At 36.8% G+C, this 17,169-nt stretch overlaps 1 protein-coding gene across 6 annotated transcripts in view; it reads right to left on the bottom strand.

Annotated features, from left to right (window-relative positions):
• GTF2I (general transcription factor IIi) overlaps positions 1-17,169 on the bottom strand; it is a 98,749-nt gene that overhangs the window by 39,972 nt on the left and 41,608 nt on the right. The window contains exons 9-12 of one of the 6 annotated variants that reach the window (XM_045786154.2): positions 16,716-16,793; positions 8,072-8,131; positions 5,900-5,956; positions 3,926-3,988 (exon numbers count right to left, since the gene is read on the bottom strand). In XM_045786154.2, coding sequence (XP_045642110.1) covers positions 3,926-3,988; positions 5,900-5,956; positions 8,072-8,131; positions 16,716-16,793 — 258 coding nt within the window. The remainder of the gene's footprint in view (positions 1-3,925; positions 3,989-5,899; positions 5,957-8,071; positions 8,132-16,715; positions 16,794-17,169) is intronic. The other 5 variants (XM_045786155.2, XM_045786157.2, XM_045786158.2 and 2 more) reach the window with 5 other exon arrangements.

Raw genomic sequence — 17,169 nt, 5'->3', positions numbered from 1 at the left:
ACGCAGAGCCATGAATTACCCTACACATTTCAAATTAACGGATAGCAGCTTTCATCCATGGATCCAGGTCCCAACTCCTCTAAAACTCTAATTTCTACATAAACAATTGGAAGTTCATTACGTGACTCTTTAGCAGCTATAGAATTCAAAACACAAAAACTTCAAATACTAACCTACTCAAGCATCCAGATTCTATGAACGCGCCGGTAACATTTCTAAGATAAGCACAATAATTAAATAATGATGAACAGCAAAGCCTACTTACTGACTCTATTTTCAGAACATACCCAGAATCCACCCACTTTTATCTCCACTGCCTCCGTCCTCTTCTGAAACACCTAGCCTTTGGCCCTGGGTAGCCAAACCAACAGCCTTCTATGCTGGTGTTCTTGCTCCACTCCAGTCTGCTCTCAGGCTTTCACAAAGCAGCCTTGTTTCTTCAAAGGGAAGGAAAGAAACTGTCGTTCCTCTTCATCAAAACCCTCCAGTGGACTTGCCTATCTTGTTCACGCCTAAATTCTTACTACTGCGCACGGTGCCAAAGCACGTACAAGGTGCTTGGTATTTACGCAATGATTGAATGAATACTTGCAAAGTGCGGTCCTCAAGCATAAGCAGCAGCCAAATATTTACGAAGGGGCTATGCATGAATGTCACAAAAAAGGATTCCAGCAGAAGACGACACATAATCCAGCCACTGAAGCTCTAACACATGTTCCCCGATGACAGCCCACGTGCCAACTACGTGTAGAACTGCACTCCTGTGCTGAAGTATTTATGTGTTTCCATGTACAGGAGAAAGAAAATCTACTATTTCAAACACAGTTTTACTTAAGAAGATGAAGGATTAATCTCTAAATGAATCTCTTTACAACCAATTTAAAGAAAAATCTGGGGTGAAGAAACCAACAGGAGGTTAGGCCACAGCACAATGGACATGTGTGAACAGCTCAGGTTTGGGAACCAATGCCCTAAAAAAGTGAGCGTGATCAGGGAACCTCTCCTGAAGCACAAAACATCCCCTTATTACCATGCCCATGACCGATAAATCAAACAATTCTGAAATAAGATTTTCTCTGCACATATCAAAGACCTGTCAGCAGTCTGATTTTACCTCCAAATGCGGGCACGGTGTTGACTAGATTAAGGCAAGCGTGGTCCTCTTATTCCAAAGGCGATTTCCCAAACCTAAGTCACACAAGGGGGGAATGTATACCACTGACTTCAAGGACAAATGGACCACCACGAACGGGAGAGCACAACTCTGAGCACGCCACCAGCAACGGTGAGGACTTTGATCCTAGATGATGCGTCCGCATCGATGCCAAATCAGCCCTCTGCATCTCCACATGATTTCAAACACAGAGAGCGGTGATAAGAGTGCTGTGGAAAAGTCTAACAAACCTACTTCGTGACAAGTTCTTTTTTTTTTTTTTTCCTTTTCTATAAACTATTTGGGAAATGCAGAAAGATACAACGGAGAAAATAAAAGTCATCCCAAGCAAGCAGGATTATCTTCATTTTTCTTCTTTTAAGCCCAGCATTTTCCTAAATAAAACTAACATCATTCTCTAGATACAATTTTCCTTTTAAACTTTTTTTGTTCATAAAAGGTAGAGAATTTTCAATCTCGAAACTTTTTCAGGTCACTTATTTAAAACCAAAATGAACAAAAAACCACCCCCCTACTTCAGTGCCTGTGTATTTTTTCTATTTTGAGATATACCACATTTTATCTTTCTCACTCTCAATATTGAACTAGTTTCTACCATTTTGCAATCATCTTTCCAGAAAAAAGATACAATATATTTATCAAAGAGATGTGCATGTAAGTTCTCATTTGACCTTAGTTTACCTTCCTGCATGTACGAATTAAAAGCTAATTATCAAGTTTAATTCAGGTTGGTATAGATCATGTGCATGAAGGATGTGCTGTGGAGAATGACAGCCTGAAAAGCAATTACTTTGCACAAACCTGGCATTTCACTGCTCTTCTGAACATAAAGACATTCTACCACTTGTTGATAAATTCAGCTGGGTAAAGCAAACTTCTGGCACTGTCTTAAGATTCAAAGAAATAGGATTTACCACTTTCCTCCAAAGAGTCAAAACTGAAAACACTGACACACTTTAGGCTCATGACCCATTTATTTCAAGACTATCTTTAAAGGTCTTGTGCTACAAAAGCAGGTATTTATTTTCTAATTTTAACAGCCTTTATCTGCTTTAAGCGTTCATAAATCCACTAGGTTACTAGTCCTATTTTAAAGTTTTATTTTAGGGGCGCCTGGGTGGCTCTGTGGGTTAAGCGCCCCTCTTGGTTCCAGCTCAGGTCATGATCTCAGGGCCATGAGACTGAGTCCCACATCGGGCTCGTGCTGAGCAGGGAAAATGCTTAAGATTCTTTCTCTCCCTCTCCCTCTCCCCAGCCCCTGCTCTCTCTCTCTCTCATAAAAAAAGTTTTATTCTAATAATTTTAATACTCATCTGTTTTTCCTATCTCTATAGAAAGGACAAAGTTCTGAGTGTGTATAATATTTACATGCTCTCAAGATATCCTTCTCTCATCACTGAGGTTTCTAACTAAAAAGCAATTAAATTCGAGTATTTAATGCTGACTACAAACAATCCAAAACTACTTTTAGGTCAGTAAAATTACATTAATGATACAAGAAATATGTATGTGATATTAACTGAGATATTAACACATAAGTATGACATAAATTCTCATGAGAATTGTCAACTTATATTTCAGAAGCAATGAAGACATTTTGAGTAGTATGAAACAGCCAAACATGATAAATAACCAAATGACAAAAGAGCCAGGTTATTAAAAGAGAGAGAGATCAAATTAAGTAAGGTTAGGCTGCAGGAAAAGAACAAAAAAACAAAACAAAAACACAGACACACACAAAAACCCCAAAAACCTGAAGTACCAAGATGTGTGGTTACTGTGGGGGGAAATCTATGGAAATGTGATATACGTGTATTTTACAAGTCCATTATAATGTTGTATGCTGAGAAGACCTACATAATTTTGCAAAACTATATACATACATGTGTATTTATAAATAAAATTCCTTTTACGTATATGCACAATAAACTGACATCTACCCCTGCGTTTAGGGACTTAAGAACAGGGCAGAGGGGTAAATAAAACTTCACACAGTGCAATTTATTGTAGTGTTTCAATATTTTACCTTAGGAAAGAACTACTCTGGGGGTGGGGGGGGAACCTTTTAGAGGGGTAGTGAGAGACATTAACTGAAAAGGAAAAATATCAACATGCATTTAGTAGTTATTAAGTATGAAAACTGACACTGTTAATAATCCTATTAGCTGGATTTATACATAATTCTGGCTCATCTGCATTCATGCAGTACCCTGGAAGACAAAACTAGGTTTGAAGCCACTTTAGCTGCAGACATTACTTAAGACTCTACTAGTCACTACTGCTTCAATAATTGTTTTTAAAGACAGATTCTGCACTAGCCTCTCATAGTTTTCTAGGGGCAAACATGAAGAATGACAGGCTACCTCTCCACACTTTCCCTCAGAGCTCACTGAGGTACTGGTTAGCTCCCTTCCACCACGACCCAACCACCGGTTCTAAAGTCTGTTCTCGTGTGCATCATGTCTGGTCATAGTTTTCATTGATTTTCGATTCCCGGTGACAGAAAAGGCTCGGTCCACCCGCGGGCCACGGCCTGTGCTCACAGCTTGCTTTGTTGTCTAGAACTCCCAAAGCACTGGCTGTGATGCTGGGAAGTGGGCTGCTTTGGTCACACATACACATATATGCTTCAATTCTTTTCACAAGTTTCCGTTAAGAATGAATGAAATGCATACTTAGCAATGTGAATGTGACAAAGAGTTTTATGACCAGAAGTAAACTTTTGGAATCAAGGCTTTTAAGGTAACTAACCTTCAATAGTCACCTCAACTTCGGGGTCCTCACTTGTTTCTGAAGGGACATGCTGAGTAGAATCTTGAAAAAAATAAAATTCTAAAATGACATTCATTATAAAGCACTTCTATATGTTCCAACATTTCACTGATTTGTTACTCCAAACGCAGCCTACAAGAAAATTTTTACTGGCATTTGAATTCAGCTCATAGTTGTTAGGTTAAAATATCTGACCCTCTTCATTGCAAACAGGGATGAGAGAAACCAAAAAGAAAAACTCTGGGAAACTATTTGATAAAACCAAGTTACTTGCATTAAGTATTAATGGACTCAAAAGCCTCTGATTTTAGAGGAAGGAGATTATAATGCCATCACTATTGTTTTCCTGCTGTAACTAGAAAATGCTAGGATAGACACAAAGGCTTTCTCTTTTGTTTACTATTTCCCCTCTCCTTTCAGAAATCCCAGGAGTGGTTTACATGGTTAAATAAAACCACAATCAACGTTTTGCTTTGGGGACCTTCATATTAAGACAATGACTAGGACAGATGCATACAGGACTCTAGCCCCTAACTTGATACGGGACTTGGATATTTTATTTATATTTGTGTTACTACACAAAACAAATGTACATCAGAATGTTAGTGCTAGAAAGCTCAGCTAGAGAGTATCCTCGTCAATTCTCTTTTCATTTTGCAAAGGTTGAGAGATTAATTGATTTGCCAAAGATCATGTTCACTTGTTAGTAAAGGAATAAAGACCAGAACCCAGGTTCGATTCAACTCTATTCATACTGCAGTGTGACAATAAAAATCTCAAACATCAAGTATTTCAAAGCCTAGTATCTGATGACAGCATTGTGGACCATGGAGCAACGCAGACTGCCTGAAGACTGCCTGGGCCCCGTGGGGCCTGCACACAGGTATCCCTGTTGCACGCAGACCGCCTATCTAAAACAGAGATGTTGTTACAAAGGAAACATCTAATTACCTCCACACAGTAAAACATCAAAAAAAAAAAAAAATCATCCACACAATTTTCTATAAAAATATCTCAAAAATAAATGTAAAATACTGTTAAAAATAAGCATCTTAATATTTTTTGCAAGAAAGGTACTTCAGTTAGAAACCCTAATTCTAAAATTGAATTTGGAAAGCTTAGCCACCATTCCAGCGACCTTAAGACCTCCCTCTCCTCAAAAGAGGGTAGAAATCAAATTAATGACTTTAAAAAGTTAAATAAAAAAGCAAATATAAGGGATAAAAATTTACCGTAGAGACTCCCTTTTTATTCCGGGGGCGGGGGGGGAGGCACAACATGACCAGTTTATGAGAGAAATCATAATCTGAGAACAAGATTCAGGTACCTAACACCAATCATGTTCCTTGGGAGAAATCTACGAGAGTTCTTCTGAAGCTACATAAATTGCTGAGAAATAGGAAGGCATTTGGCAGGATAACAGCTTCCCTTAGGATTGTGAGAATTTAAAGAGCCGCACCACAGTTAAATATTCCCTCAATGCCACAATCGAAGGAGGACTGGCTGGGAAACAGAATAAGCAGAGCGAAAATCCCTCCTTTATTAAATCTTATGTGGAAACACTACCCTACTTTAAAAAATGGTACCATTAAGTAATATGTTTAAGAATGAAATATAAACAGAAGCCAGTCATATTTTTAGGTCTAAAATATTGAAGCCATTCTTTCTTAAGGGATCCTTAATATGGCACGAGACGATGAGGATAAAAGGGCAGCATTTCGCATCATGAAGAGTTTCACTTACCACTTCCGTTTCCATCCCCATATGCTTTATTACTCAGTACAGTAAAATATGTAAATTACATTTTAGGACTAAAAAAATAAACCTGCTGGCTAAGAAGGCATACCAAAACAATCATCTTTTTGGTTCCAAATAAGGTGTTTTAAGGGTAATATTTAATAGAGAACAAACATAATATGAATACTGCAAATTAAAAATCCCTTTATTTCTAACCTTCTGCTGGTACTTCCATTTCTGTTCCTTCATTGCCTTCTGAAGAATGATGGCTTCCTAAAGAGAAAATAAACCACATATACTAAACCAGTAAAAACTTACACTGAAATAAGAGAAACTAGGCAACAGTGCAAATAATTTAACACTTAACCATACAAACATATACAAACTGATTAACTCTTTCGCAGTTAATTCCAACAATGTGATCTAATTCAGAAAAACATGTAACACTTCTATTTGAAAGCACAAAAAGCTATTTTAAAATGTAAATAGATAAAATAAACCTCAGTAGGTTTGGGGATTTCATGTTATTTACTGTAACTATACAATATAATTACTGATAGATGGTGGAATTTGAGATACAGAACAATTGTGGTTCAAGGTACCATGCTCATCTGTCAATGACGCACACACAAAAACACAAATCTGAGTAAATGCTATCTTTGCTCACAGATTCTATTAAAGTCTATACAAACAAGTTCAGGTTTGGCTGTGAATGTTTCCTGCTTTCCATTTTTACAATGGCGGAAGCTATGGAAACTCAATCCCCATTATTTAATCAAAGTTGTACTAAAAGGAAACTCGTAAGTTAAAATTTAAGATACTACCTTTAGTCTCAAAAGCATTTTAATTCAGGTAATATAATCTGCCTGCTTCTAAAAACTGGAACATAAAGCAATGTATCAGGTTAGGCAGTCACAAGGTAAACAGGCTCATCCTACTAGAGCAGTTTTACTCATAAATAGGAAAGAAGTAATCTACAACATTAGAGAGCCACTTAGGATTAATTGCCCAAACTGCCCCAGAATATTCCATCCTCTGTCTGTCCTTAAATGTCTGAGCTGCAAATACGGAAAAAGCTGAAAATCACTGCCTTTGTGTATCAATAAACTGTATTACCTAGGAGTAAGAACAAATCACACAGGGGAAGCAAAATCCAATGTATTTGGTCATCCAGTGATAACTGAACTCAGAAGCTATACTAAAGGTGTGACCCTCAGACATAGGTTTAAGAGTATCTTAAAAAGCATATCTTGCTAGTTTAAGAGTATCTTAAAAAGCATATCTTGCTTTTTTAAGAGTATCGATTACAGTTTCAAAAACTGCCATCCAGTGTCTAGTACCATTTAACTTAAAATGCCATACCAAGGTCAAATACTTTGGGTTTTTAAATGTCTAGCTTTATGATGCCATAATTATCTTGGGACTCTGTTCCACTTACTCCATATTATAAAAACTCACCTGAGCTCAAAATGCTAGGTAAATCTATAAACCTAGAGCCATGAACTAATCTTTAATTAACTTTTTTTAAACTATGCTTTCTCAACACACAATGCCCCCCCAACCTTTAACATTAACATCTGAATTCATGGAGCACTGGCTTCTTTGACTGTAAAGTCAAAGAAAACAAAGATGTGAGGTCAGAGGAATGCGAGATAATGGAGCAGAGAACAGTATTTCAAGAGGGAAGGGTGGGTAAAGAATAACTAGTTAAGGAGGTAGTTCCACCCCAATATCACAAAGAGCATGGCAACAATGATTCTGTGTCCTTTCTGTTCTTTTTTTAAATCTGAAATAAGCAATTACATTTACAGTCAAAGTAAAACTAAAATGAAACAAACAAACAAAAAAAAAACCAAAAAACAAACAAACAAAAAATCCTACTCGACCACAGCCAGAATAGACAGAAGTAAAAGCCATCACAAATAGCCTATGATTATCAAGTTAACGGCACACTATACAAAAATTCCCAGAAAAGTATTCAATTAATAAACTTAGGGATTTATTTACAAAGTGGTATTTCACAAATCTTTCTAAAAACTAAGTATCAACATGACCTTATCGAAATTTACATTACTAACTATACAATAAACACCGTATTTCTGGCTATTCTGATATAAGGTATAAATGTGTACTTTACCTTAAATATGAAAGTGTGTCATGTACCCATTTCGAGATTCATTACTAGATTCACAAAAGGGAAAATTGGTTTTGAAAAATTGTTGCTTGTGAAGTTCATTTATGTTTAAAAAAAAGGCCAATACATTTTCTTTTTCCTTTTCCATTTAGAAAAGTAACAATACAGATATTAATACTAAAACACAGTCTGTCCAATATAAAGAACATCACATCAGAACAGTATGTGGGAAAACGGAAGCAAAAAGGTTATACCTTGTAAAGACTTCGAAAGGGGGAGTTTGTCATCAACATCATCAGTTTCGGAAGGGCCTGCTTTGGAATACAAAGATAATACTTCAAAAGTAATCCCAAAAATATATTTTGGGTCACTTTAGTAAACAAATTTGGGTGAGAGAGATGGAGTAATACAGCCTTTTCATGAACAAAAAAAAGGCAAAATGAAAAAAAAGTATGACAAAATGAGTGGCATCAATTCATGGTCTTACTGAATGGAAAAGGTGTACTCAGATAAATTCGTATATAGACAGTTCAACAAAATTTTGAAAATGACCAGACATATGGACTGAATGGGAATGACATGTCTAAAACGGTGGACATGGGTCTTTCTACCCAGTAGAAGGTTGGTTCCTAACAGCAAACTGCAACTTTCACTTCATACAGATTGTAATTGAAGATTTATCACACAAGGTGTATTTCTTCCTTCCTTTACAAATATTTAATTTTTTGTCATGCTGGAGAAAACTGCAGAATCAAATTGTTATACCTTCCTCAGAATCTCTAAAATCATGTAATTAAACTATCAGTAAGCCTGAATCTCCACTGAAACAGAAACAAGACAAACTAACAGTTACTAATTCACAATTCCCCCTTTCCTGCAGATCCAAAGGATTCCTTAATAACTTTACATTGCTCTTCCTAGTTATTAATATAGAAAGTATTCTGAGTTAACTGAAACTTTAGAGAACGCTATAGAGATTTTGACAACACATTACATGTAGTATCAAGCTTGTTCATGATGAGAGTAATCAATCTAAAACAGACAACAAAACATTGTGTTTTTAATGGCTACTTAAAAGAAATAATGTTCTTGTACTAAAAGGCACACAAAACAGTTCACTATTTCCGAATACTGCATAGTATCGTAAGACTTTTGAGAAGTGTCGCTAACTCATGAGAAATTTCACAAAGACCCAAACTACACTTTATAGGTAAAGAACATGTCACAGAAGAAGACAATTTCAGATAAAATGCACAAATTGTATGTGAAATTTCAACTAAGAGCAAGATGCTGAATGAAAGAGACTTGAATTCAAATATAAGATTCACTGCTTCCTAGTCATGGGCTCCTGGGTAAACAATACACAGAAAACAATTAATTAAATGATAGCGAAGGGTGTTACTTGACCTCTAAGTTCGGCATTAGCTGCTTTTTCATAAGTCTGGCTTTGTAGTATTCTCAGTGTGTTCTGCTCTAGTTTTTCAAAAATAAAGTCCTCTTTAACACAAAGTACATTTTTGTAGCACTTTCAATGTATAGGATTTCTATTTTAAATAACCTGTTTACTTCTGAATTCTAATTACATTACTGATTATATTATGTTCAGAGAATTTAAGGTTATCTGCAAACAAGGATAAAGTCAATTTTTTTAAAAGATACGTGCTTTGTAAATTTATGTGCTCTGTGCAGAGTTCTCCATGTGCGTCAATTACCTTATACTTCTAAACTGCAGCATGCAAATATTCTCCTTATAATCTACAGATATTCATCTGCATGTGTTAGTCACTGACAGTCATGTTAGAATCTCCCACGTGACTGAGCACCTGGGCAGCTCAGTGAGCTAAGCATCTGACTTCAGCTCAGGCCACGGTCTCAGGGTCCTGGGATTGAGCCCCACACTGGGCTCCCTGCTCTCCCTCTCCCTCTGCCTGCCACTCCACTGGCTTGTGTGTGTGCGCTCTTTGTCAGATAAATAAAACCTTAAAACAAAAAAAGGAAATCTCCCATATGACTGTAGATCTATAAATTTATCACAGTTGTGTCAATTCTAATTTCTATTTTAATTCTGAGGCCATACTGTAAGGTATATACAAAGGTATATATATGTGTGTATATACATACACACAGACACACAAATATACACACACACGGTAGATATTAAGAACCACTATATCAACTCAGTTACTTATTAGTATATATTATATAGTTTAATTTTTTATGCCTATTACTTTTTTCTTCTTTGGCCTGAAATTAATACTTTTAAAACTTGATTTCTAGTGGTTAATATTTGCCTAGTGTACCTTCACGGATCACTATCCTCTCCAACTGCCTATGATGTTAATTTTAACTATGCATGCTTTAACCAATATGTTTGGATTTTATTCATCCAAAGCACACTCAAAATGCTAGTGGTGTCTACCCAGTCATGAAAATCAAACATTCCTAATGCTCACATCTGAGGACCACTATCCTAGGGAAACGCTGACAAGTGCACAGAGATATGTCTGAAGCTACTTTAAAATGCCGACAGTTTTGGAAGAAAACATAAATATCCTATGTAGAAGAATGAACGAATGAACTACAGTATAATCACGCAATATACTATCACAATAACACAATTACATATACAAGTGACAAAACAAGTGAACCTCAAAAACTCACCGTGAATGAGGGACACACAAGAACAGGTACGCATCCACATATATAGTACAGTACCGTTTGTGTCAAGCTTAAAAACTAAGAAAATACTATATAGAAAATGCATGTGCATGGAAATACACAGACACTTCTGTGGCACTAGATACGCAGTGAGGGCATAAAATCCTTACGGGTAGGGGGCACCTGGCTGGCTCAGTTGATTAAGCATCTGACTCTTGATTTCGGCTCAGGTCAGGATCTCAGGGTCGTGAGATCTAGCCCCATACTAGGCTGGGCATGAAGCCTGCTTAAGATTCCCCCTCTCTCTCTCCCCCCCTCCTCAAAAAAAACCCAAACAAACCTTTATCAGTAAGGATGGCCCTCAATTTCAAGAAAATATTTAACTTGGAGGAAGAGAAAAGAAAAGCAGAAATTTGGGAGAGTCCGAAGAAAGGTGTCAACTACGTATTTAACATGTTCTACTATGCTGATGGTGGTACTGGGGGGGGGTCAAAAGAATAAGATTCCATAAACCTGGGCAGATGTACATTAGGTCTTTAGGTCTGAATATTTTATTTTAAAAGAAAGTATTTTAGAAATACAATACAGCAATGCAAATAAACGATCTATAAGAACACCTAACAATATGCCTCACAAATTTTGTTTTATAAAAGCAGCCTAGGGGCGCCTTGGTGGCACAGCAGTTAAGCGTCTGCCTTCGGCTCAGGGCGTGATCCCGGCGTTATGGATCGAGCCCCACATCAGGCTCCTCCACTATGAGCCTGCTTCTTCCTCTCCCACTCCCCCTGCTTGTGTTCCCTCTCTCGCTGGCTGTCTCTATCTCTGTCGGATAAATAAATAAAATCTTAAAAAAAAAAAAAAAAAGCAGCCTAGGGGTGCCTGGCTGGATCATTCGGTGGAGTGGGTGACTCCTGATCCTGGGGTTGTGAGTTCAAGCCCCAAATTGGGTGTAAAGATTACTTAAAAAAAAAATAATAAATTAAATAAATAAATAAAAATATTTTTAAAGAACAGAAGCCTAAAACAACAGTACATACAAAAGGATTTCACTTATGGGAAATACAAAACCAGACAAAACTAACGTAGGTTGCTACAGGTCAGGAGAAGGGTTACCACTCCTAAAAAGGAGCCCAAGGGAAGGAGCTTCTAAGGATACTGGCACCTAACAGCAGCCCTTCAGAAAGCATCTCAGAAAGGAGAAACAGATCCAGAGTCAGTTGGAGATTTCAATACTGTATCTGCTACAACAAGCAGACAGAAATAGCAGCAGGGATAGCAGAGCTAAATGACTGTCAGCCAACCTTAACAAAGTTAAAATAAGTGAGATTATCCAAAGAGTGTTCTCCAACCATAATAGAAATAAACTGAGAATCAGTAATAGAAAGATACCCAAGAAGTCCACAAGTATGTGGAAATTAAAACTACACACTTCTCCTGCTACAACCCAGTAATCACACTACTGGCTATCTACCCAAAAAATACAAAAACACTAATTCAAAGGAATACGTGCACCCCAATGTTTACTGCAGCATTACTGACATCATAACAGCCAAATTATGGAAGCATCCCAAGTGTCTATCGATAGTTGAATGGATAAAGAAAATGTGGACTATAGAGAGAATGGAATACTATTCAGCCATAAAAAAGAATGAACTCTTGCCACTTGCAATGACATGGATGGAGCTAGAGGTTTTTTTTGTTTTTGTTTTTGTTTTAAGATTTTATTTCTTTGACAGAGAGAGAGAGACAGTGAGAGAGGGAACACAAGCAGGGGGAGTGGGAGAGGGAGAAGCAGGCTTCCCACCGAGCAGGGAGCCCGCTGCGGGGCTCGATCCCAGGACCCTGGGATCATGACCTGAGCTGAAGGCAGATGCTTAACGGCTGAGCCACCCAGGAGCCCCACAGATGGAGCTAGAGTATTACGCTAAGCAACATAAGTCAGTCAGAGAAAGACAAATATCCTATGACTTCACTCATATGTGAAATTTCAGAACAAAAGAAAAGAGTAAAGGGGAAAAATAACAGAGAAAGAGACTCTTAAAACAAGAAAAAAGACAGAAAGAAACTTAAGAGCAAAAGTCACTGAAAGTAAAAGTTGGATCTCCGAGAAAAAAGAAAAATTACGTAAAAGCTCTAGAGCTGGACCAATGCTTCTCCACTGCTAGTGACTGTGTCCCCACTGCACAGGGAGTGATTACAGCACGTAACTATGACAGTTCTGATGGTCACAACTAGGGAGATACTACTGGTATCTGGTGGGTAAAGGCCAGAGAAGCTACTAAACGTTCTACAGTTCATAACATCAGAGAGAGACCCGCAACAGTGAACCGTCTGATCAAAACGTCAATACTGACAAGCTCGAGAAACCCTGAGCCAGGGCAACCAAGACAGACAGACAGACACACGTTAAAAAACTGGAAATGAGAGGGGCATCATAGACCTTGCAAATATTAAAATAAAAAAAGAACATTTAAGGCAAAGTAGAAAGATTCCCGAAGAGACACAAACTGTTAAAGCTCAATCAAGAAGAAATGCGTACTCTGAACAGCCCGCAACTATTAAAAGAAACTTAAAAATTAAAAAACAGACCGAGTTTAAAAACTTGCCATTATGGAAACCAAAAGGTCTAAGTGGCTTCACTGGCAAATTTCACCAAACACTAACAAATAGAACAGTACCAAATTCTACAAAAACATTCTTCCAACACATCACTTTCCAATTCATTTTACTGAGGCCAGTATTGCCAAAACCAAACACAAAGACATTTAAAACAAAAGAAGTCTTCTGATTCGTATCTCTTAAGGACAACCAATAATACATAAAAAGAATACATTATAACCAAGCAGGGTTTATTATCCCAGTAATGCCTGGCTCTTTTTACATCTGAAAAGTAATATCAATCACCATTTTAACAGAGTAAACAAGAAAAACCCATATAATCATCTCAAGAGATATAGAAAAGACCTTCTACAAATTCAATATCCAATCAATATAAGTACTGAACACAAGAGAACTTCCTCGAACTGATGATGGGCATCTACCAAAAACCCACAGCTATTATACTGGAGATCTGGATGTCTACTCTCAGTACTACTATACAACATCAGAGGGTCCCAGACAGTGCAATTAACACAAGGAAAGGAATGGAAGGAATGACATTATCTACTTAGAAAATCCTGAAGATTTTACCCACAAGTTGCTAGAATTAGTAAGTGAATTTTAACTGAGTCACAAGGTACAAAGTCAGTACCTAAAAATCAACTGTAGGGGTGCCTGGGTGGCTCAGCCATTAAGTGTCTACCTTCAGCTCGAGTCATTATCCCAGGATCCTGGGATTGGGCCCCGCATCGGGCTCCCTGCTCAGTGGGAAGCCTGCTTCTCCCTCTCCCACTCTCCCCACTTGTGTTCCCTCTCTCATTATCTCTCTCTCTCTCTGTCAATTAAATAAAATCTTTAAAAATAAATAAATTAATTAAATTAAATAAAAATCAACTATAATTCTATGAATTGGCCATAGCTGGAAGCTGGAATGTAAAAGAACTGTACCATTTTCAGTAACAACAAAAAACATTAAATACTTCGATGTAAATCTTACAAAACGTGCACTACAGGATCTCTCCGCCGAAAACAAAGCTCTGATAAAAGAAATCTAGGAAAAGCTAAATAGGTAAGAGATGGAAACCATGGTCATGAACCAGAAGATTGGGCATGGAAGGAATTAGCCCAAATGAGCTGTACTGATTCAGCATAATCTCTATCAATATCCCCACAGCTCTTTGAACAAATCACCAAGATGATTTTTACAAATAAAGGAGCTAAAATAAAATAATTTTGAAAAAGAACAATTTGGGGCGCCTGGGTGGCTCAGTCCTTAAGTGTCTGCCTTCAGCTCAGGGCACCCCACATTGGGCTCCCTGCTCCACTAGGAAGCCTGCCTTCTTCCTCTCCCACTCCTCCTGCTTGTGTTCCCTCTCTCGCTGGCTGGCTGTCTCTCTCTCTCTCTCTGTCAAATAAATAAATAAATAAATAAATAAATAAATAAATAAATAAATAAAATCTTAAAAAAAAAAAAGAACAATTTTGTAGACTCCCACACTCTGATTTCAAGACTTACTATAAGCTACAGTACTCAGCACATATCAAGTTGGCAAAAGGGCACACAGAGATCAACAGAATAGAATATTCAGAGATATAAAGGTAATGTAATGGAAAAGAACAGTCTTTCAACAAATGCTACCGGAAAATTTGGACTTCCATATGCATAAGTTTGAACCAAATATCTTCCACACCATTCAAAAACTAAGCCTAAATTGATCGAAGACCTAAGTGTGAAACTACAAAATTTTTATAAAACGTAGAAGACACACATTGTTTAGCTCCTATCTTCTTCAACTCTACCTAAGATACTACCATTTCAAACAATCCCTCCCTCTACAGACATCTGATTTCCAACCCTCATTTCTCAGGCAACCACCTTAAATCACTCAACCTACAATCTCAGAAGGGGACAGAAAAGCTTCTATACTCCTGGCTGAGAATAATACAGCTCTCAACAGACACTACCAAAGATGAAGGCAGACTTTTTATTTTAAAAATAATCTGTGTAAAAAAAAAAGACAAGACTATTTTATTCAACAGTATTTATTAAATTTATGCCCATGTATTAGTAAGGTATCAACAGTCACTTTTATAAAGGCCAATTTTTTACAAACTTTTAACTGTTTAATTAAAACTCCACAGAACTGTCTCAACTTCTTAGCCATGTGATTACTAATGTCACAAGAAATAAATGTTCAAAACTGACAAATAAAAATAATGAATTCTCTATGAAACGGTTTAATATACGTATACAGATATTCAAATGATCACAAATCAGAATAAATTTCTTCATAAAACATTTACAATGCTCCAGAACTGATAAGGGCTTATCTTTTTAAATGAGCTACAACTGTTAGGCAAATCACAAATCACAAGTAAAATGAGGTCTTGTAAGACACTCACTAAAATGGCTAAAAAGAAGAAGACTGACAGGACAACTGTTGGCAAGGATGTGGAAGGAACTACTTATACGCTGCCGGTGGAAATGTAAAATAGTACGAGCACTGTGCAAAACACTTTGGTGGTTTCTTACAAAATTAAATACCTACCATGTGTCCCAGCTATTCCATTCTAGGAATCTACTCGAGAGAAATGAAGGCATATTTCCATACAACAATTTGCACACACAAAAAAGTTCACAGCGACTTTGCTTTTAATAGCCCCCCAAACTAGAAACAACCACTATATCCATCAATATACAAAGAGATAAACAAATTGTGGTAGACAGCCAAGCAATGGAACAATCCTCAGCAATAAAATGGAATTAGCTATGGATATATGTAACACTGTGGATGAATTTCAAAACAATTATGTGGAATGAAAGAAGTCACATCCCATCCCAAGAAAACAGTACATACTTTATAATGATTCCACCTATAGAAATTTCTAAAAAAATGGAAACTCATGTCAAATGACAGAAAACAGATCAGTGCTTGGCTGCGGAGGGCAGTGAATTGTAACATAACACAAAGAAACTAGAGGGCTATGGAAATGTCATTATCCTGACTGCAGTGAAGACAGCTTTATAGGCATATACAGAAAGTGAAACTAATCAGCTTTTATACTTTAAATAGTTTCATGTATTTTATGCATCTATAAAAATAAAATGGACTATAAAATACAGAAAACGGTCTTCTAAACTAAAATTTGATGATGGGTAAGAGCAAACTGCATTATAAAACCACAACCTTTAATGCTTCCCTAATGAGCAAGCAAAAAGATGTGGAACGAAGTGATAAATAATAGCTAAAAATTTATTAATGTCTTACCTTTTATAGATTTTTAAGATTATGATAATGCTTACACAGGTATTTTTTGTTGCACAAATAGAGCATTCGAGGTTCAGAAGACCTCTTGTGTCTTGCAAATTACACAAGAAAGAACTGAATTCTAAATTGTGCCACAACTTTTGCTTGTCCTTTTAAGAATATTAATGGCTATTTTACATTTCCCCTTTAGATAGTTTACTTATCTCATCGCCATGTTTTTTGAAATCTATCTTATTCCAGTGATAAATTATAAGCATGCATGACAATCAAGAAACAATCAATAGAATAGTATTTAACGAAGTCAGGCAATCGATACATTTGAATTTCAACTGCCAATAACTTTTGGAAAGAAAAACTGTACAAACAGTATTACCTTGAATGTTATATTGATAGTAATCAGGATCTTCTGATTCTTCTTTTACTGTCACAGCTGCCATTTCCAGGGAAATACCTGTAAAAGCAAATGAAAATATATAATTACACTTTAGGGCATGCAGTTAGATGGTGTAGGAAAATCTCTCCTGCCCTAACAATGCAGAGCAATGCATACATAAAGACTTGAAAGGACAAAAGTTTGCTAGGTAGAAAAGGGGCAAAAATCATCTAAAATCCAACCTAAGCAAAGTTTTAACTATAATTTTTTGAGAATTATTTGCTGCTTTTTTCTCTGACATTCTTATCTTTGGATTTGAAGAAAATTGGTCATACTCTCTTTTCACTCAACATTAAAAATGCTTTTACAGGGATGCCTGGCTGGATCAGTCAGTACAGCACACAACTCCTGATTCCACAGTCATGAGTTCAAACCCCATGTTGGGTGTAGAGCT

This window comes from Ursus americanus, chromosome 2 (genome assembly GCF_024610735.1).
Source record: "Ursus americanus isolate L20-20 chromosome 2, mUrsAme1.1.p, whole genome shotgun sequence".
In the NCBI taxonomy this organism is placed as follows: Eukaryota; Metazoa; Chordata; class Mammalia; order Carnivora; family Ursidae; genus Ursus; species Ursus americanus.
The sequence above is the reverse complement of the archived record's forward strand: the minus strand, read 5'-3'. Positions and strand labels throughout refer to the sequence as shown.